Source organism: Marmota marmota, unplaced genomic scaffold (genome assembly GCF_001458135.2).
Source record: "Marmota marmota marmota unplaced genomic scaffold, marMar, whole genome shotgun sequence".
In the NCBI taxonomy this organism is placed as follows: Eukaryota; Metazoa; Chordata; class Mammalia; order Rodentia; family Sciuridae; genus Marmota; species Marmota marmota.
Window position 1 is genome coordinate 60240785 of NW_026000037.1, and position 24094 is coordinate 60264878.

The 24094-nt window shown below is 33.1% G+C and overlaps 1 protein-coding gene across 1 annotated transcript in view; it reads right to left on the minus strand.

Annotated features, from left to right (window-relative positions):
* Positions 1 to 24094, minus strand: part of Ola1 (Obg like ATPase 1) — a 149598-nt gene that overhangs the window by 32597 nt on the left and 92907 nt on the right. The window contains exons 6-7 of the mRNA XM_015479328.2: positions 13672 to 13752; positions 13242 to 13339 (exon numbers count right to left, since the gene is read on the minus strand). Of these exons, the coding sequence (XP_015334814.1) occupies positions 13242 to 13339; positions 13672 to 13752 (179 nt within the window). The remainder of the gene's footprint in view (positions 1 to 13241; positions 13340 to 13671; positions 13753 to 24094) is intronic.

Consider the following 24094-nt stretch of genomic DNA (forward strand, 5'->3'; position numbering starts at 1 on the left):
TGTTTTGTGGCCATAATCCTTCTTGTCCATAGAAAAAATTAATACTATTGAACTTTTTTTATTTTAGTGTGATGCTATGCACTGGTGCATCAGCTAATAACCTTCCAGAATTTCTATGCTCATCTAAAAAGAGTCCCTGCTGAATGTTCTAATGCATCTTATTGTGAATCTTCAGCAAATAAAACTTCATGTATGAGCTCATGATGTGCTTTGCTGCCGGAAAGTCACAGACTCTGTGGGAAGCTCTTTATCTTCCCAGCAGTCAGTTCTCTGAGAACATCAGTGCAGCTACTGTAGTTACCTGTAGATTACTTGTATTTTCTCACATCTGTGTCCAGCAATCTAAACCATGATGATAAAGGGTCATTAGGTTTTGAGTGAGGAAGGGGATGGACTAGACAATTTGCTCTGATAAGCTCCTTGTTGGGAACTCCAGTTTAGAATGTGAAATGTCAGATATGTACAGTTTTATACTAAAAGGAAAAAGGAAATTCACTTTTTTGTACTAACAATTAAAAACGATGAAGTTAAATGTATCAATATGGTCTGCTGATTCACATTTTATTTGGGGGCTTTATAATTAAAAGTACTTAAGACAAATAATTTTCTGCTTGTAAAATAGATGTCCACGCTCTATTAGCCACAAAGAATTCAGGTACAATTACTAAGATAACTGCTGTTTGGTGCACAGCAAAGCAATTTCCCACAGTGGGACTTACAGTTCAATTTACCAGTTGGGCAAATATTTTGTGCTCTGTAGTGGCCTAGAGAGTTAAAAGCTGTAGGTAACATTCGAGTAGTGTTATACTTGGAGAAAACTTTCTTCAATCCAAATGGATGGTTTAGATTTCAAAGTACAGATGATATACTAAAAACATTTCCCCAAATTAACAAAATAAATTTAAAATGTAACATACAAAATACTGTTGTCACAGCAAACCCTCTGAATTCTCATCACCCCAAAACAGAGGCTCAGAATTTAGAACTCAACGCTGTCATGTTATTTTCATATTTGTGTTGGTTACTAAATCGTTCTGATATATAATGGCATTTCTTTAGCAATTAGCTGATAGACTATGTTATATTCTTGATTATAGAATGGGGATGCTAATTAATTTTAAATGGCTTAGAATAATTGTTTCAGATCATAGAAATATATTTACAATTTTTTTGTCATTCTTCAGATATTATACACCATATAAACAGGATACAAAGGGGAAGTTAGTGAAAGATAGAAGGGTTTAAAAACACTCTCTAAATTTATATTGGGAATTTACCTCTTTATTTAGGTATGCTTATTCTAGCACTATTACGTCCTCTCAAATATCTACCTATCTTCCCACAAAAGGCATTTTTAAGAGAAACCAGTGACTGACACAAATAAAATACTGCCTTGCCTCAAATAACTATATTAAAATAACAAAAGTATGTGAATAAAAGCATATAATATCTTAAAATGAAACATCAAGCAGTGATTTGGTTTTTTGGAAATATATTTTTAAATGGTTGGTATTCATTTGAGCTGTCTGAAGGCTTTCCAATGTTTCTGGAGAAGAAAAAATAAAAATACTTATTTTCAAAGTTGTCTGCTAGCCTTAAACATAAGCAAGCATTATTTTCCAAAAGATTAAAGTAAGAGTTTAAAAACTCTTTCTTTTAAATACATGAATTATCTACAATTCTCTTATGAAACTCTGTAAGATGGAAGATATGTCACTATTATCATTGTAGACACATTTCCTAAAATAAAAATTATCATAAAATACAACATTTTCATAACCAATATTAACACCCTAAGGCAATATGAGAACAGAAATCCATAATAATTATTCATACACCAAGCCACTGTAAACCTAAATCATTTCTGAAGACCTGAATGTGTCAAGAACTTTGACAATTATGACTGGAGCCAGGAAACTGTAGCACTGCAGAATTTCTTATGAATTTCTCCAGTTACTTTTTATAAATGCTGTCTTGGATGACAGCTTAATGTGTACCACATGCAATATTTATTCTTCTTCAGTGTCAGACTGTCTAGCCATCCAAGGGAATACAAAGAATGTCACTTATTAGGATAAAAGCACAAGGAAAGTAATCAAGGACATATGTAACATCAGCCAATCATGCCCTATTTCAACATCCTATTCCATTCATAACAGTTCAACAATTATTTGCTTACTGATAACTTGCTTTCAGGCTGTTTGTGTTCACCATAATGGTGGTTTGCATTTATTTTGCTCTTTAGAATTGGACACTTGCTGTGCCATACGTGTTTGTCAAAACTTTATATCTTCTGTCAGAAATGGCTTAGAATATCAAATAATTTCTATTTGTCAGGAACTACTAACACAACAATCAGTAACCCTTGATGTCAACAGGGCACTGAAATAAACAATAAAACAACAAATGCCTAACTATTAAACATTTCACTGCAAAAAAAAATTCCATAAGTGATACATTTAAGAAAGATGGTATTGTTAGCTAAGCCACATTCACACACCTTTTCCCGCATAAGAATGCTTAATAGGCATGCTTTTTCTTTTGTTTCAGTTTTCCAAGATTTATCTAAGAGAATTTCTCAATCTAATCTTGTGGTCTTGAAACTATATACTTCCAATGTCCAAAAAAACAGAAAGTCACATTAAAACATATACTTGGCCACTCATACATATTTTACTTAATAATGGATTTTAAATAATATTCCACCACATACCATAATCATGTACTGTGTAACTGCAGAAACATATATGGATTTAATTCTGTATTCTAGTAACATTTAAAAGCGTTGGATCCAGACAACTAAGATGGCTAACCTCTGAATACAGAAAAGAAACAAATATTTGATATTCTCCATATTCCCTCTCTTGATCTCTTCTGTTTCAGATTTGGCCTAAAGTAGAGTAAGTTCTACACAGCAAGAAACAGCTTGCCATACAAACTATCCTATAAAATTTCTTAAAATAAGATGTCAGAGGAAAAAAACAACACTTTTTTTTTTTTAAGAGAGAGAGAGAGAAAAAATTTTTTAATATTTATTTTTCAGTTCTCGACGGACACAACATCTTTGTTTGTATGTGGTGCTGAGGATCGAACCCGGGCCACACGCATGCCAGGCGAGCGCGCAACCGCTTGAGCCACATCCCCAGCCCCCCCCCAAAAAAACAACACTTTTAAATAAAAGTATTATTGTAGATTTTTCTAAGCCTACATCTAAAAACTATCTTATAAACCAGTCAACTTATAAGTGTTATATATATATATTTTAACTTATAATTTTTTAAAATGTTTATTTTTTAGTTGTTTTATTTTTTATTTTATTTATATATTTATATATTTTTATATGGTATTGAGGATTGAAACCAGGCCCTCGCTAGGTGAGCGCTCTACTGCTGAGCCACAACCCCAGCCCTTAACTTGTAATTATTAATTGCTTAATCTACTAAGCAATTTTCTTGGTTATATAGTATTATGACTTAGCTGCTGGCTTGCAAGCATGTAAGACTGGGGTTGAAAATCCATTTGAATAGTATTGAAAAGGTAAATTTGATTAATGAAAAAAGAAGCACAGTAGGATTTTTCTAAGAATTGCTATTCTTATTTAAAAATCTGAAGTATCTACAAAACAGTAAGATATAGCTGCCATATTCTAATATAAGCAAGAACTCAAGTTAGTTAACTTATTATGTAATTTATTATGTAATTACAATGACGGACACTAACCAACTGACCATCAATCTACATCCATACATATACATATGCTCTTAGAATTAAGTAAAATTAGACTTCAAGCCAAAAGGACCTATTTTGGTCACAGAATTATTTCACTTAATATATGTAAAATATTTAAATTCTCACAATATATAAATATTTTAATTCTCACTTTTCTTTAAGAAAAGTGTTATTCAATCTGGTAGGCAAAGAAATCAAGGGTTTTAAGAAAAACTAACAAAAATATCTTGAGTTCATACGAAACAATGCAATTATGTATGTTCTCTAGCAGGCATGGGTTTCTGTATAATTTTCGCTAGAATATCAACAACATAGAAAATTCTTTGTGTGCCATTTTGCTGCATGAAAAGGATGCTAAAATAAAAAAAAAATCTTTATACTTTCTCTTATGAGTTTGAGCTAAGAGAAGTCTTTAAAACATTTAACTGGATTTCTTACTTCACTTCTCTAAGCCTTAGTTTCTCTTTACCAAGTGAATAGAAATTTGCCTTTCAAGGTTGTTATGAGGATTAATTAAAGCAAATGATTGAACATATTTAAATTCCCCAAAGTCCAGTATATCAACAGATGGTAGTTACTAATATAGTAATTAACCAGAATACTGTGCAAATAATTCATTTATACTTTAACTAATAAAAGAAAGATACATATACACACATCTCTACTCCTAAAGTAGTTATCAAATATAAATCTCAAGTACTGAGACTGTAAGGAAATAGAATAAATTAGTATGTGGTTAAAACAAACTCAAATGAGGCTGGAAGTGTTGGTTGCCTAGCAAATACAAAACCCTGAATTTGATCCCTAAGCACCAGAAAACAAGCACACACACATGATTAAAGAAACCAATTATTGTGACAAAAGAATCAATATGTATTTTAAATATAAAAACTATTAAAATTATTGTCCCTGCAAAGGGATTTTAAATTGGAAAATAGATTTTAGAGATAAGTCCAGAACCACAAAAACAAAATTTTTGTATTACTTTTAGTTGGCATTCTCTATGTTATAATGAATTTTTTTTAATAGAGAGAGAGAGACAGAGAGAGAGAGAGAATTTTAATATTTATTTTTTAGTTTTTGGCGGACACAAAATCTTTGTTTGTATATGGTGCTGAGGATCGAACCCAGGCCGCACGCATGCCAGGCGAGCGCGCTACCGCTTGAGCCACATCCCCAGCCCTATAATGAATTTTTGATCTCAAATTTTGTTGAGCATGAACTGTCTAACAACAATAAAGCCTTATCAAAATGAAATTTAGAGTGATAAGAAATGTGACTAGTATATAATATATTTCTCAGGGCTTGTCTACCTTTCCAGCATCACCCACTAGTGCCCCAATGCTGAGATATAATGGCACAGTAGTAAAGAAGAATATGAGCTCTGCAGATAAATTGCTTAGGTTTGAATCCTGGCACCACTGTCCAGCTATTAATTTTGGCCAACTACCTTCATCTCTCTGAACTTGCTTTCTTCTCCTCAAAATGTGGGTAATAATACCTACTTTATAAGATTATTGGGAGTCGTGGGACTGGGGCTGTAGATCTAGGCAGAGCACATGTATAAGGCATTGGGTTCGATCCTCAGCACCACATAAAAATAAAATAAAGATATGTGTCCACCTATAACTAAAAAAAATAAATATTAAAAAAAAAGATTGCTGGGAATCTTAAATACAATTGACACATAGTTAAGGGTTTGGTAAGTGTTGACTGACATGACTACTAGCCCAACATTAGACACACAAATTATCTGCCATTATTCCATTTTCATAGTATACCCTCATTTCTCTGTTCATTTACACATCAATTCCCTTGTCCTAGCAGTGATATTTTTAACAAACTCTCTAGTTTGTTATTTAAAAAATAAGTCAAATCTTTTATTGTATTACTACACAAAAGTTAATCTGTAGTTACAGTTATGTTTTTAAGGATCTAACCTGTGGCATTCCTATATTTTAGACTTGGCAGTTTAATAGAATTTTTAGTTTCAATAAGTACCACTGTATCTTTTGACCAAAATTTTATACATAGTATATACTTAAACATGGATGCTAAAGTGTGTGCTAAAATATACTGCTGCTGTCTCTTAAAAATAGGTATTATATAGGGCTGGGGATGTGGCTCAAGCGGTTGCGCGCTCGCCTGGCATGCGTGCGGCCCGGGTTCGATCCTCAGCACCACATACAAACAAAGATGATGTGTCCGCCGAAAACTAAAAAATAAATATTAAAAAATTCTCTCTCTCTCTAAAAAATAAATAAATAAATAAATACACTAAATATGCAATACTTATATAAAAAATAGGTATTATATAGTTAACAAAATTACAAGATAAAGCAAAAACAGCAGCAGCAAAAAACTTACTATCCTAAGACAAGCACACAGTTATCAGATTTCTGGAGGTTCACAAATATATCTTGTACTACCTCTTGGCCACAAGTCAACATGTGTGGAACAGGCAAAAATATAAGTCAAATGGATCTATTTTTACTACTTAACTTACAAGAACTTGGGCAGGTTTTGTAATTTCTCTAATTATCCTATCTGTAAAATGGGCATGATAATATCTGTTTAATAAATATAACATCATAAAACTTCTATTTAGTAAGTTTTAATATTTATGTAAATATGTTTCATCAATTCTTCTATTAACATCTCAGCAATTTCTAATCTCAGAGTTCCTGTCACATAGCAGGAACTCTCATGTATGTCTTTTGGTTTGGTATAGGAGAAGCTAAATCAATGATATTAAATGTGGAAAAATTAATTCAAGCCCTCACCATGGCCTATTAATCCCTATACATATTGACCCCTCTATTCTTTTTACCTTATTTTCCTTGTTTACTCCATCTGGCTACCTCAGAGCCTTTGCACTTGCCATCTCCTCACCCTCAGATTTTCTCAAGGTGTATGCACTTACTTCTCAAGGCCTCCCTAACCACCGTAACTAAAACAGCCTCCCTTTAACCCTGCTCTGCTTTTATTCATGGTGCTAATAATTTCTGGACATTAAACTTAATAATTTCTTATTGGATGCTTATTATCACATAAAACCATAGCCCTATGGGAGCAAGGGCTTTTTCTGTTCACTATCTAGAAAAGTACATGACACACAGAAGCTCAATGATTATTTGCTTAAAAAGAAAGGGAAAAAAACCTCAATATCTATCTCCTCTTTGAGCTCAGAGTCTTCATATGTAACATATTTTTATGAAGTTGATTCCTTTTCTTGATATAAAGCATCAAAAAAGACTGAATACCTACAGGTAGTCCCAACCTTTTAAACAGGGGTATACTTATAAATTGATAATTTCAGAGCATGTTTTAAAGCAGAATTTTTTAAAAATGGTGATAAAAATGGTCACAGATACTTAAGTTGTATTATTTCTACTATATTGTGCATTAAATAAGCTTTTGAGGATGAGTCTCACAATCTTATATTTTTGACAGGAAAATGCTTTCTAGGTCATGCAACAGTTTGAGTACCATTACTAGCCTCAAATACAGATATGCCAATTGTACAATAAGTTTTTTTTTTTGAGGTGGGGGGTTACAGGGGATTGAACCCAGGGATGCTTAGCTGCTAGCCACATCCCCAGCCCTTTTTATATTTTATTTGGAGACAGGGTCTCACTGAGTTGCTTATTAGCACCTCGCTAAATTGCTGAGGTTGGCTTTGAACTCATGATCCTCCTGCTTCAGCCTCCAGAGCCACTGGGATTATAGGCATGTGCCACCAAGCCTGGCCTCTATGAATAAGTTTTATTTTCAATTTGGTGTCATTCTAGTCATAGCAACAGCTGTCCACTATGAAGAAAGATTGTGAAGAAGATGGTAAGACTTAGACTCAAAAAACTTATTTCCAAGCAATTGCAATTTGGGAGAAGGAATGAGAGTAGGAAAAGACCAGGTCTTATCTCCAACACAGTCCAGGAAAGCTGCTCTTAAACTGGGTCTTTCAACCTCAGGAATGTTCTGTACAGTTTCATAGTCAGGAAAAAAAACATACCATCATAAAGCTATATGTGAGAGGTAAAAAGACAATAAATATCTGCCCGGCCACCTTTTCTTTCTGAATTTGGTATAGTTCAATTCATTAAAATCATAAAATTCTACAGTTTGGGGATTTAGCTCAATGGTAGCACATTTGCCTAGCATGCACAAGGCATGGTTTTATTTCCAGCATCCTAAGAAAAAAAAAACAAAAAAACAACCCTCTGCCCACAAATTTCTAGTACTGGAAGGGAACCTTAGGGATGATCTTTAATTCTTTACTTTCCCTGCCTCACCACCAACACACACATACATACATATATTCAAACAACAGAGAAAGTTGGAACTACTTAAAAAGGCTTTTTAAAGAACAAACTCCTAATTTTAAAAATGATGCTACTGTGATAATTAACAAATAATTTACACTACTGGAAGCCATGGGGTGTAAAATAATCTAAGATGCACATAGTAAAATTACATTGAAGTAGATGGTAGGACCATAGAATCATATGGGAGATGGCAGCAATATTATACTGCTCTATGTGTATATATAATACATTTTGTTCCTCACTCTAAATAACAGAAAGAAAAACCAAGGGAATGTACTCAGAAAATGCATTCCAAAGGTCAAACACATTCTTTCTCTATTCTCTATTACTGAGTTCTTTTTAAGCTTTGAAAATTAAATTTGGGAAATATTATTTATTCAGAACACATTTTATGTGAACAATACGGATGAACTACTTTCTACATGAAAGGCTAAGTCATTTGCCCAAAGTCAAAGAACTAGTGAGCAGCAAATAAAGACCACTGCACCAGTATTTCAAATTTTAAAATAATGTTCTAAGTAAACCAAAGTTCCTAAAAATATCTATTCCCTAATTTATAAATAGAACACATTATCAAAGTTTCTCAAAAGTTCTTTTTTTCTTATAGAAACAATGTTATTAATGGTACCCAGCATTTCAGTCTAGCCTTCAAAAGTCTACTTAATCATCCAGTAAGTGAACATTAACTCAAAAGCTAGGTTTTGTGATGGGGGAACATGAATAAACTATAGGCGAAAAGAGTAGGAAAAAACAATGTGCACAAGCAGGATAATTAAGCAAAACACTGAAATGGCTCAAATTAGCATCCTCTTCTATAATCTTCTCCCAGGGAAACCCATTTTTCAGATCCTGTACTCTGTCTTGAGGCTCTATTCTAAACCCCTCACAAGGCTCTACATCCAACAGTCCTATAATTTCTGAGCTTTAGAATTCTTACTTTTTACCCATTGCTAGCCAAAATTCTCATTCTTGAGTGTAGATCATTCTAACTCATTATTTTGGAAATGAAATTTGATCTAGAGGTCCTTCATCTCTGGTGCATAAAGAAATATGTCCTTCAATTATTCACCAAATTAAGAAGGGTTCTCTGTATACATAAATCATTTGTAATTTAAAGAACATTGTGTAGTTATAAACCAAACTTTGTCTTTCACTTCCTAGATCATAGGTGTATGTGCAAGTATGGAGAACACTTGTTTTAGCTTTGTGTCAAATGCTAGGATATAACATTTTTTAACAGCTTAAACATTTTAATCTCTTAAAGCTAGAAAAAAAACAAAACTTTTCCTGTTTATGTGGAGCATAGTTTAAAAAAAATCAAAGTCCCGACATATTTGATAAATCATATCACTCACAAATCACTAAGTCAGCAAATGATGCTAATGAAGATTACAAGGATACTCCCAAATGTACCACATTCTCTTTTCAGTGAAACATCTTGCAAACAGAAATTAATGGCTATAAAAAATATCGGGCAAATTCAAACAAATCAGAGAAAATTCCTAATACACATATATTGTGCATCAATAGCATAATGCTCATATAGAGATACACTTTCTTCTACAAGTATCTTTTTCATAATATGAAGTAAAAGTATACTAGTAATTAGTACCTCTTGATAAGAATATGAAATTGCTGAGTAACCAAAACCATTTCATGTAAAAAAACCCCATAAATTCACAAATATTATTACACATAAAAAACACATCTGTAAAAAAGAACAGGAAAATAAGAAAACATTATATCTATTCCATGATTTCTTCCCTAACTAGGTATACAATTTATAGTATCTCCACACTGTTTTTAGTTTTGTACAAATTATATGAAAAACTACAAGAGAGACAAGTGTGTGTGTTGGGGAGAACTGAATCATTGTATAAGAATTAATAATAAAACTTACTTGTATTTAAAATTTACTTTGTGAACTTGACACTCTGCCCTTGATTACAATGGCTTAAAAGACTCCAAGTATCTGTTTACCTATCTTGAATCAATTTCATCACTTAGAATCACTCATATAATATTAACAAAAAAGAAAATATCAAGTGACTACAAATCCACCAGGGTATATACAAATGTGTTTATAATGAATGCATGTGTACAGACACACATATACTATGAGGAAGTCTGAATGTCTTAAATTTTATTTATATTTTCCAGGTGAACATGAATATGCAGTGTAAATAAATAATAGAACATAAGTCCCTTGCCAATAATTTAAAGAAAGATGGGGACAAGAGAATAAAAAAATGAAACATAATTAGTAGCTATTAGGTATAAAACATATCTAAAATTAGTTTGTTCTGATTTCATAATTGGACAGCATACACTACTAACATAGCAGCAAAAGTGCAAAGACTGAAATCTAAACCCTAATAAAGCAATGGTTTGACAGTTCAAATGTCCTGTACCTGCTTGACACCATGACTCAGTAGGCAATCTCAAATGAAAATACTGCATATAGTATAATCTTGGTTATAAGTAACTGATAATATTTAGAAAATGAAAACCTCAAGTGTCCAAAAATCATTAGCATCCACCAAGAATAACAAAAACTCCTACATAGTTTTATTAAATTCATCTGAAAAACAATAATAAAAAAAAAAACTTTCAATGGATTCTCTCATCTTGATTGTAAAACAACTGCAACCAAGCTGGCTGACACATTAGTATCACTTCAGGGGCGAGGTCTTAATCATAAATCATCAAAATAATGAATTCAACATTGTTAAAACTAGTGAGTAAATGCTTGGACCCATTCCAGTTTTTGTCTTTCAAAAAGTTGGCATATCTACTCAATTTCAAAATGCTTCCTTTTTTTCTAGAATTGAAAAATAACATGTTTCCATTTAAATTTAAAGCAAACTTTAAATAATATTTTAAATATTCATTACTTCTAAATGGTGATCTGTAAGATAGTTTTAGTTTTTTTTCTTGTGGCAAAAGCCACAAACCTCTCCTCCTCTTTTCTGTTTAAAAGTTTTCTGCTTCCTGTATGGGTCTTAATTTGTCACAGTAACATTACAAGTTAACCTTAAAAAAACAGAAACTTTTTCTTTTGCTAAAGGAGCAACTAATACAAATGCAGCTTATATATAAACACTACCAAAAAACAAGATGTTAACACAATTAAATGGATTTAGTAGTTAAAATGAATTTTAACTATTTACATCTGCTTGCAGTGTTATAAATGATGAAAACCTAGTGTTCATATCCTTAATAATAAAAATTTATTCTGTAATTTAATACAAAGGCTATGTTGCATAAACAGAGGATTTAAAGCTGTAGCAGAGTGGCTGAATGAAAGGAAAATGGCAATCTTTCTGGCTCCAGTAGATGCCATTCCCTATCACACAATGTTTCCCACTCATAAATACATGACAAATACTTCCTCAATCATTTTTTACGAGCAGGGATGCACAGGGGGTAGTCAATGGCTAGCTTGAGGGAAAATAGGAACAGCAGGCGGCAGAAACTGTACAGAAAATGGCTATGTGGTAAATTCTCTTCTGGAACATCACTCAGTTACCCAGTCTTTGATCTTTCAGCTACAATTACACTAACTTCCACAAGATCTGGATCCACCCCCCCGCCCCGCCATACACATACCCCAACCTCAAACCAGATCATTAGTTACACATAAAACCTACTAAAATTTTGTTTTATAAAATATGATCATTCATATCTCTACATTGCTACAAATTAAAATTTGTTATTTAGACAAGAGGTTACTTTCAATTGGCTATAACCATATCATCATCACAACTGGTCTCACAAAAAACATGGGGTGTCTGGCGACAGCTAAATCACAGACTGGCGTCTCCTAAGCAGTCTGTCTACCATTAGGGTCTGGGAAATGGTATTTACTATACAATTAGAGCCATGGAGTTCTACCTGTAATCATCCAAATACAGGTGTGAGAAGCCCCTTTGGGCAAGGAAACTGACTCATCCCTTTTCATGTAAACTTTGATGTCTGTATTGTTTCACTCAGCCTCAGGAAAGCTTACCATTCATACTACCATGAGAAGATTTATTAACTGAGGTCAAATAATAAATTTTAAAATTCCTTCCTAAAGGTAACAATTTTTAACACATTAATCATCAAATTTATAAGAATTGAAACAAGACAGAACCGATTATTTTAAAGTTAACTACTTGCTGGAGGACACTGACCAGTCTGAACAATGTTTTTAGGTTAAATTGTGTTTACTAGAACATTACCAATAAAAAGGTTAAATTCAGCTCCCTATCAGGAAAACAAAATGTCTTATAGTAATATCAACAGGGCATTTTTAGTTGCAGTAATTTCACAGAATTTATTCTAATGATTTATTGGAGTTAACCATCTGACATTAATTATTGTTTTGGCTTCTAGTCTATGAATGTTTATTTTTCAGTTTAAAGCCTTCTCACTCTTTGATATCATATGGAAATGAGAATTTTTAATGGAAAATTGAAACCATGTGCATCTAAGTACTTAATGAAGTACAGGGAGAACCTGACAATATATTTTAGGAGAATTCAGATATTTTGCTTTCGATAGTTTTGATCTATTTTATAACTCAACAGTATAAAATACTGAGGGTCCAGTGAGGCAAGTTAAAATGAATTCTATGTCAAATGTGGACATATGATTTTTTTGGAGTTTCTAAGACAAATCTTGTATGTTTTGATTACATGTCAAAAATGACAATACATTAATGCATAGTTTTCACCTTGGAACATTTTTAAAGTATTTGAATGGTACCTACCCCCACCCCGAGTTTATTTTAAAGCATTTAATCTGTACTTTAAAATTTATGTCCAGCTACAAAACCAAAAGGATATTTTAAAGTCACTTAAAATATCAACACAGGTAGGAATACCTAGCTTCAAGTTTTATTGCTCCAAAAACCTTTGATTTTCATTTTGCAATGGATAAAAACAATAATGCCCAATGAACTCAAATTTGCTAAATAAATATGTATGATTCAAAATTGCCTAACAGTTTTGTTTTTTTTTAAGTTCTCTCAGTATAAGTCAATTAGGAAACTCAATTCTAAATTTGACACAAGTCAAAGCTTTCATGTCCACTTTGAACTTTTACATAAGGAAAAAATATTAAAATCAAACACAGTGTTATATGTATGTGTATATGTGTGTGCATAGATAAGTATCTGAGTATATCTGGAGAGGAAAAACTTACCATTTGTTTTTCTTTCTAATGTAGTCTTTTTCAGAGAGATTAACCAAGTAGACCATTGGTTTTGAAGTCAAAAACAAGTGTTTATTCAACACTTCAATCTAAAATTGGGGATAGAGAAAGAACACTTTGAAAAAGTTGGGTAAATATGAGCAAATCACTGAATAATTTATAAGTACACCTTCTTTAAAACAAGTAGGCATTTTCATTTTTATTATTCTTGTTTCCAAAAGATTAGTTGTTATGAAATATCAAGAATGAGGAAATGAGGAAGGTGAGGGATGAGGAAAAGGAAAAATTAATAAGCCTAGGAATAAACAATTACTGACAGAAATAAGAAGTTTTACTACATATAATGATAAGTATAAAATAATGACAATTCTAATTTACTCTCTAAGAAATCAAAGGCAGTAACAGCATATTTATAACTTACCTCTTTGTCATTCCAATCATGATAGAAGCGAACAGGTTTCTTTTGATCCATAACCCAGGATTTGACTTTGCACATTATGTCCTATACATGATTGAGAAAAAAGCAAATATAAAATAAATACTAAGCATTTAGATATTAAATATTAAAAGTTTTCAAATCCTCAAGGATAAAAAAATTTTAAGGGGAATTAAACCACATAATGATTTTCAGCACTGCATTAAAAAAACACCACTGAAACATTGAGGCATTAAATTTTAATATACAAAATGAAGATGTTAGCAAAATTAGTAACAGTCTGAAAAATTTCAAGACAACTCAATCACATCATAGACATAATATTAGAGTTAAAAATATTTCAACATTACCTAGTGATGCCACATGCAAGACAAACATGCTATTAGGAAATGGGGGCAGAGGGTATATTGGAAAGAGATTAAATTATATTTTTTTCTTAAAAAAATAAAATAAATGAAATTGAGCCTATTATTGATGATCTCCCTTCCAAAATATTAAATCAACTGACCAAAATCTTTTTCCTTCTGAATTAATTTTTGCCCACACCTTCTCCTTCCCACTTCTTTTGCCGCTCCCCCACCCCAACCTGCCAAAGCCTCCATTACACAATGGCAAGAGCCCTGCACTGGTGACCTCCAACCAGCTGCATTCACTTTCAGAACATCTCTCTCTGCTGGAAATCTAAAGGCCTTTTAGTTAGCAAGCTAGTGTGCATTCAGAAGGAGTAACTGCAGGAAGAGCCCAATGTGCTTTGTTTCTCTGGCCTTTCTTCACAGAAAGATTAATCATCTGTGAAATGGAAACGGCAAACAGCAAGTGACACAAACTGAACCCTTCAAGCCTTTCCTCATCAGTTTTGTGGTTCTGAATCTAAAAGCTGCGTGTGGCAAGGTTCTCCTTACAGGCAGGTGTTAATAAAAGGCTCTCAGGTCTGAAAGGTCAAACTTGGCTCTCCCAGAAGCAGCACATTTGAGAGTCATGTGGGGCTTTTTTGTTATTGTTGTTGTTTTACTGTTACAGATAATTTATGGATATGTTTTAAATATGCATTTCTCAAAATGCACTGTAACAATTATTATTAATAGATTTCTCAGATTTCCATCAATGTGTTTTACTCAACCATAATCAATTATTCTCCCATAAATGTCTACTTATATAAATTATCTCAATATTTAGTATACTTTTCTTCCAAATCTTGCTGTTACCAACAGAAAAAATAAGGAAAAAACCCCATATTCTTAGATCCTGATTTGAAACCCTCCAGGAAAAGGACTTCCCACAGATTTTAACAAGGAAGGGGCAAGCTGAAAACTTTTAATGAAATCTAACATGTTCTGCTTAAGAATAATCACTTTTACTCTTCTATAACTGAATTTCACTCATAAATGTTTAAAAGTGGCTAATGTAACACCATTTCCTACAAGGAGAAGATCAAAGTGCTATATTACAAATGCATTATGATTAAAAAAGCCCTGTGCAGCCTTGCTATTAACTGTTCTTTAAACCCTAAAAGGCTTCCCATAGATCTCACTTGGCATTGCATATACAACCTTTGACAAGTAATGTAGACCATTTTTATTCATTGCCTAAAATTGTAGGCAATTATGTGCGTCACACTGGCCACCTGCAAATTCTGAATGCCTGCTCCAGTTGTCAGTGCAAAAAACTAATGTCGGAGGGGATTAATCTAGGGGGAGAGAGTCCTCTTTAATGGCTCCAGCAGGTGAAATGGCCCAGCTGGTTACTATGATGAGTGGCCAGAACAGCTTATGTAGAGACACGCAACAAGATTATACAAAAGAAGGAGAAAACAGTGGTACCATCTTTTTTTGGTTCCATCAGTTTTTTCAATTAAAGAAAGAAAATTTTAAAAATAGACAAAAGAAAGTCAATCCAAAAATAAGGGAGTTAAATTTTAATCATATAAAATGTGTAAAATACTATTGTAACTGTAAACATTTTTACAAAACTAACGGGCTTCAAAAAGCACAGAATCACTAGTGAAGGAATTTGAGTACACCTCTTTAAATTAACTAGATCTCTACTTCAAATATCTTATCACAATAGCATTCTGGCACAAGGTTTTTTTCTATTTTGTTTTTCTCCTCTCTTTTATGCCAACATATTATACTACAAATTAGGAGGGCCCCAATTTTGATTGACTCATACTTAAAAGTTCTCAAATAGTATATTCCTTAAAGTCACATTCAAATATTTTTAGAAAAATTTACAAATTATAACCTAGTTTTTGAAAAGATGGAAGTAAAATATTTGGCACCAAGTGCTCTCAATTATCCCCTTAAAATATTTAACAACCAAGAAAAGACACCTTAGATTTACTAATGATGTCGGTTTTTACTTAAAACAGAAGTAGACTGCAACCACACGAGATTATTGCATATAAATGATCGTATGTGATATGATTTCAGTTTGTCCTTTTCTTATATAAAGTAAAAATTAATTCTAATGTTAGCAAAATGTTAAAAGACATTATATTCCCTACCTGAAAAACTCATAAACAGATAAAGCATTTGCACTTGTTTGGATGTAATGCTTACTTGACTGAATTTTTTTTACCCCTTGTGTTTGTATATAAAAGCAAATATATAAATGATAGCTAGAACAATAAAAGGTTCCAGGTAACTGAATTTCACTAACTGAAAACATACATACTTTACCCATTTTTAGAATATAATAAAATATAAATTAGAACATAATAAAAACATAACTAACACTTTAATCTTTAATCCATTTAAAGGTTACTTTGGGATTTCATATTTCTTTACTATTTTACATAGAAATATAGATGTAAGAGAATTAAATTGAACTGTTTTGATAACTAACAAATTCCTCATTTTGAAAATAAGTTCTATATATTATGGAGATACATAACAAAAAATTCCTGTTCATTTGAATTTTGGGGTTAGACTAAAGTTTTAGGAGTGTACTAATTCAAGAAGTAACAACATAATGTTTAAGTGTCAGAATAAATCCAACAGGTTTACCATTTACCAGGTCCATGACCTACTCCACTGATAAAATGCAGATGATATCTACTTCTCGGGGTTTGTTGTATAGATCAAAATAGATAATACGCATAAAGTGTTTAGCACAGTTCTCAGCACAGGTAATAAATATAGTAGTTAGCATTGTTGACTTTATTGTTGAAAGATTAAATACCGGGCTGAGGTTGTGGTTCAGCGGTAGAGCGCTTGCCTAGCACGTGTGAGGCCCTGGGTTCGATCCTCAGCACCACATAAAAATAAATAAAATAAAATAAAGGTATTGTGTCCAACTACAACTAAAAAATAAAAATATATTTTTTTTAAAAAAAGAAAGATTAAATACCAATGGTCTATAAAATGGCAATATATTCTCTTGGATGCTCCTTTACAGCACATACACAACTCTCCAATATGTACATTACTCGTTAGCCCTTCTCTTCATATTTCTGAGTTACTAACAACACTGGCTTTCTCGGTAAATGTCATATCAGGCTTCTAAAAATTCTACAAGAATTGGTTTTTGCTTACAAAAAATCTTTTAAGTGCAAAAAACCCCCTAATCCAAACTTACTTTGAATACCTTGTTCTACTTCTTCTTACCCATAATCCTACACTTAATTTTAGGAATGCTCTATTTCCTAGATGTATTTTATTATTGTTATTAATAGTAACTGCAATGTGTTTAGACTCTATATACAAATTGCCTAAATTCCATAGCTAGTAAGGGGTAAAGCTGAGATTCAAATGAACATCTAAGTGACTGGAAAGTTAATATTCTAACAGCCTAGGCCTGTCTTCCTTACAGCTTTTCTTCTTTGTTTAGCCTAGACATTCCACATTGTTTTATTCAAAGTCCTCATTTTCACTTAGGTTATCAAGGAAATTTAAATATTTTTATATGGACATAATATCTGATTATCAGTTCATATATTATAAATCGGTAGTATTTCTCTTTTCATATACAATATAAGAATCTAGTCGGTTGTTTAATAGACTTTTCTGGACTACTTACTCGACTTCTTTATTTTGGGTATAATTCAGTTTTCTCGTAGCAAGAATATTAACCTATGACCCATAAACAGATTTCAGGGGATCCCAATGCCTCGAAATTATATGGAAATTTGTATGCTTATGTGCTCTTGTGGAAAGATGGCACATACTGTCAAAATACTTTACTTAACCCATGGGCACTTTTACCCGCTGAGCTAGCTACATCCCATCCCCCACCCCTTCTTTTTCCTAGTACCAGGGATTGAACTCAGGGGCACTTAACCACATCCCCAGCCCTTTTTTGTATTTTATTCAGAGACAGGGTATCACTCTGTTGCTTAGCACTTTACTAAGTTGCTGAGGCTGGCTTTGAACTTGTGATCCTACTGCTTCAGCCTCCTAAACTGCTGGGATTACAGGCATGCGCCACCACACCTGGTACCCCCATCCTTTTAAATTTTTGAGACAGGGTCTCCGTAAATTCCTTAGGAGCTTGCTAAGTTGCTGAGGCTGGCCTCAAACTTTTGTGATCCTTCTGCCTCAGCCTCCTGAGATACTGGGAGTATAGGCTTGCACTACCATATCCAGGGAAATACTTTTCAAAGAGATCCATGATCCCCAAATTCAAGAAGCATGATTATTAGTGACTCTGTTGCAATATTCATATAACTTACAATAGCTAAGTGAGCCAATGTTTTAATTCCATATATTCCCAAACCAGAAGTTGAGACACTGACCCCAAACCAGCTTCAGCTAGATCCTGCACTGACAACTGATCTATCCTGATTAATACTGTATTGATGAAAATTCTACCCATTATAATGTTTATTTAATACAATTCCAGTTAAAATCATAAAAAGGATATTGAAGAACATTATGAATTAAATATATTATTATTCTAAAAGAACTAATTGTTTTTGCTTGAGGGTAAAAAATGTTTAGAGAGAAAAATACATGAATTGTCCTATTATATTTAATACAAACCATAAGACTACAGTAACCAGAATTAGTGTGATATTATCACAAGAAAAGACACAATCTAAAAGGGCATTAATTGGAGATTTGATAATAAATCATAGAAAACCGATACAATGGAACACTTTGTATTTATTAAGACAAAATGTATATTTGCGTAGGAAAATGTCCAAAATACATTGCTAAGTGAAAAAGACAGGTTCAGAATGATGGATAAGATTATGATTTTAGCACTAGATTTGAGTTTAAATCTTGACTCTACTACTTTTTTCATGGCTACATAACTATGAGAAAGTGACCTAACCTCTCTTAAGTTTATTTCTGTAAAACTGGGCCAATAGCTATATAAACCCTATATAAACTGGGGTTATATAGCTGTATAAACTGGGGTTATATAGCTCAGTGGTAGAGCACTTGCCTAGCATGTGTGAGGCACTGGGTTCGATCCTTAGCACCACATAAATATAAATAAAATAAAGGTATTGTGCTAACAATACCTTTATTTTATTTTATTTATACCTACAACTAAAAGCATTTTTTTTAAAAAACTGGGACAATAACTTGAACACATGGTGATCATGAGGATTAAGGATCATTGAGAAAAATATATACAATAATTGGCACAGTTCTAGGTACAAAGTAAATATTAATATTTATGGTAGAATGTATAATGTAATTCCATCTGTGGTTTTGAAACTATATAATACATAAATAGGTAGACTATGTAATGAAACTGGACAGATATCACACTACATTATTAGTCACAGAAATCTCTAGGTTAGATTCCAGAGAGTGTTTCCCCTTCTTCCTTCATCTTAAAAAATACAACATTGTTTAAACTTTTTTTTAACCAATGAACATCATTTTGGAATGGGGGGGGGGTGGATAAAGGTACATTCACAGAGTGGGAGTATGAGGGACTTCAGCTAGTCTCTGCCTGCCATCTGTAATCCTAAGATTCCATGGCTAAATGGATAGACATGGCACAGTTGATCAGGGAGGTTGACTCATATTCCATAATAATGATAACTTCCAAGTCTGACATTTCTCTAGCCTAGTCAAACTGCCACCCTAATATTTGATGATGATATCCCAATGAGATGACTTGTGCTGGTTACGTGGCTTTAACACAGACAGCAATGATGCACTCAGACCAAAATAATTGGGGAAAGTCTTCCAGCTCAAACTAGTCTCAACAGAAATCTACTAATACAGCTTCTTCCAACTCCTCCAGTTACCTCTAATTACCAAATTGAGGAAAACTCAAATTAAACTTTCTCTCATAAAACAGACCTCTATTGTATACTCTAACCGACAGAAACATACATATACTATTTGAGTTGTGATTCTCAAGAACTAGTATTATCCCATCATTATGTACAACTTTAATGCACCAATAAAAAATAAAAAACAAAATAAACAAGTATTGGGTCAATGAATATCCTTATGGGGAAGAAAAAGAATTCTTACTCACCTTCTACTATATACAAAATATAAAGTTTTTACAGAATAAAAAGTAAAGCTCTTTCAGAATAAAACATCTGCAAGGTAACATAGACTGTCTTTATGACCTTGGATTTGACGATTTTATTATTTTTTTTCTCTGACACAGTTCGGAAGTGTAACTATGCTTGTTTGTCTTTTCTTTTTATATATACACGACAGTAGAGTGTATTTTGACACATTATGTATACATGGAGTATAACTTATTCTAAATAAGATCCCATTCTTATGGTTGTACATGATGTGGAGTTTCACTGGTGGTGTGTTCATATATAAACATAGGAAAATTATGCCTGATTCACTCTACTGTCTTTCTTATTGATAAATGTTTTTTAAAGGACCACAAAAGCAATAATAATAATGAAGATTATTTTTAAATTGGACTATGTTAAAATGAGAGCACTTCTGTTAAACAAAATCAAAGTAGGAAAATAAAAGTCCAAACTGACACACAATTGGTACAGAAGAAGATAACCAATGGTCTATAGATAAGGCTTAAGAGGAGGAAATATTTAGTATAACATACAATCAGTAAAATGTAGGATATAGCTCAACAAACTATCATGGAATAAACACATCCCTATAATTACAACCCTGACCAACAAATAGAACATTACTAGCAGGGTAGTCAAATGGTTCACTTTTCTCCAGAGATAATCACTATCCTGGTTTCTTTGCATAACTAATTAATTTGTTACTGAAATATTTAAAACTGGACTCATACAATATAAGTAGTATTTTGTGTCTGGCTTCTTTAGCTCAATATTGCTTGAGAAATTAATCCATGCTGTTAACCTGTAGCTCTAGTATTTTTCTTTGCTGTATAGTATCACTTTGGGAAGATTCCAATGTATCCATTCTATTGCTGATGAGCAGCCAAATTATATTTTTACACCATTTAGAATAAAGCTGCTGTAAACATTCTTACACATGCATTCTGGTAAATCCTTGCACCCATTTCCCTTGAGTATATACACAAATTGGAATTGCTCAGTCATAGATCACATATTCATGCAAACTTAGTATATGTTGCTAGTCAGTTTTCAAAAGCAGATGTACTGATTTTACTTCTATCAACCCTGGATACAAATTCCATTTGTTTCAGTCTTTCCAACACTTGGTATTATCAGTCTTTCAACTTATGTAAGTACATGGTATCTCACCATGGTCTGAATTTCTGTAGTGACTAACAGGGAATTTGCTTCATTTTGCTGTCTTTTTCTTATTTATTGGTAGGAATTCCTTGCATACTCTAAAGAAAAGTTCTTCGTCAATGCTGCAAATACCTCTTTTCTGTAAGGCTTACCTTTTCTCTCTCTTGTGGAAAAAGAGAAAGTGGATAGGTAAGAATATCTGGGGAAATGTTCCCATGCACTGTAATATCAGTTCTTACATGAGTTTGTTCCTTTCCTCTCAGGGTATATATAAGTTGTTGATTCTAAAGCAGTCTGGTCTCAAATGAGTATAATATTAGTTATAATGCTCCAATACAATATGTACTTCTATATTATCCTGGAACAGCTTTGTACTTCCTAACTACTATCCTCAAATAAATAACAGAACACTGAGGACCTACAAAGCTCAAGTCTCATTCCTTTTTATAAAGAATACTAAACACATTGTTCAATATGGCATGTGGCTCCCAATCCTTTTCCAAAGTAACATTACTCAGTTCACAGCTTCTGCTGAGAGGACAGTTCTAACAAAGACAGTCTCCTAGTCAGAACTAGTAGACACTTGACTCTATTTAGTTGTCTCCTGCAAAAGTTCTGCCAAAATGGGAATTCACTGAGGCAAGGTGATGCTTGACTTCAGGAATCTGAATTAGGAAATACCGAGAGAATAAATTTGGAGACTTAAGGTGAAAGGATACATTGAAAAAATACAGGGCAGAGTAAGCATGACGTTATAAATAACTAATTCTAAGTAAGCAAAAGTCAGGGAAAAAACCATAACACAGGTGATGAATTTTAGTGGCAGTGCTGGGGATTAAACCCAGGGCTTCATGCATGTTAAGCAATCACTCTACCACTGAGATATATCCCTAGCCCTCATTTTCCAACCTTGTCTTTCTTAAATAGATTTAAGATTAAACCTTATCTTAATGCTTTGGTTTTATGGGGTAAATTATGACCCCCAAAAGGATATGTTGAAATCCTAATCCCCAGTAATCAGAATGTGACCTTATTTGAGAATCAAATAAGATGAGGTCATAGGATGGGTTCTTGATCCAGTATGACTAACGTCTTTCCAGGAAGAGGGAAATTCAATAGAGACACAGAGAGTAGGTAGCCATGTGAAGACTAAGGTAGAGACTAGAGTTATGTCACTATAGGCTTAGAACACTTGGGGCCAGTAGAAGCCAAAGGCAAGGAAGGATTTCATCCCTACAGGTAGGTATCAGGGGCCCTGCCAGCACCTTCATTTCAGACTTTTAATCCTACTGAATTGCAAAATATTAATTTCTTTCATTTTGCAAGTCATCCACTGTTGGCACTTGTTATGGCAGCCCTAGGAAACTAATACACTTACTTGGTGGATACCAAAATGAAATGCTTATCCCAGTCCTACTTTCCTACAGTGTTTCAGTTTTACTTGAGACAGCAAACCCACTACAAAAGATGTCATCTATGTCAGACTAGATCTACTTTACCCTTAGGAAAGATTCTGTTTTAACATTTAAAAGTAGGCTTATTTTTTTTTTCTACAGGATATCTAATTGAAGTTTTTTTCCTGCTTATTAACAAAAATATAAATGACATTTAAATCTAGAAATTGGAAATTTCACAGTAAGAGGTTTGAATGTTGAATTTCTAAAAGATCATTCAGAAAATAAAAGAGACCCAATTAAATGAACAGGGAGAGGGGATCAGCAATATTAAAGAATAATCAGGTAAATACCTAGTGAACAAAATGACCTACCTTTCTCATAACTTTCCCTTTTATATCTATCACATATACATTCAGACCATATTATGAAGAACATAGGAAACTTTTTTTAAAAAAGAAACTCCCCTATAACAAGTAGTTGATATCATAATCATATAGGTACCTTCTTTCTACAGAGAAAACTAAAGATAAATCCAAAGAAAGAAAAAATATATAACACCAGCAAATTAAATTTATAAAACAAATGAACAACTAAAAATAAGTAGCATGATTATGACAAAAATGTAAATGTACCCTGGGTAAAGAGATGAGGAACACAGACTATTAATGCCTTCTGCCCCCATCTCTATGCCCTCAAAAGTCCTGTACATGCTAATGGCTTTATAAGGCAAATATTTTTAACTTTGCCTAAGCACTGTGCTCTGATAACATAGATATCAAGCTGCAGGGAATTAGCACTCTTCTAAAAGTAGCCCATAACCAGTAACTGATGGAAATTGGTTGATAATCATGTTAGCTTCCTTGTCCTTTCAGTAGAAAATTACAAGTCAAAATGCTTACCCACAGATATCTACAGTGTTTCCAGAGGTCTTCAGCAGGACTGAGTCCTAGCTATCCACTGTGGCAACCTGCTCATTTACATACTTTGTATTGTTTTGTTTACTATCTCAGTAAATATACCTGATATATACCTCTCCCAAAGAAACCATTTGTACTCTAATCCTTGCCTCAAGGTCTGCTTCTGAGGAAATCCAACCTAAGATATATAGACTAGATTAAATGAGTTATGTGTGTTCATTGGCTTTGTGTCTCAAACTGGCACACTCCTAAGAACACTCACCAGAAATTTCTTCTGGGTTTTTTTGTTTTGGTGTGTGTGTGTGTGTGTGTGTGTGTGTGTGTGTGTATGTACACCACGGACTGAATCCAGGAGTGCTCTGCCACTGAGCGACATTGTCAGCTCCATTTTTTTTATTGAGACAGGGTCTTGCCAAGTTGTTCAGGCTGGCCTTCAAGTTGCAATCTTCCTGCCTAGGACTCCAGAG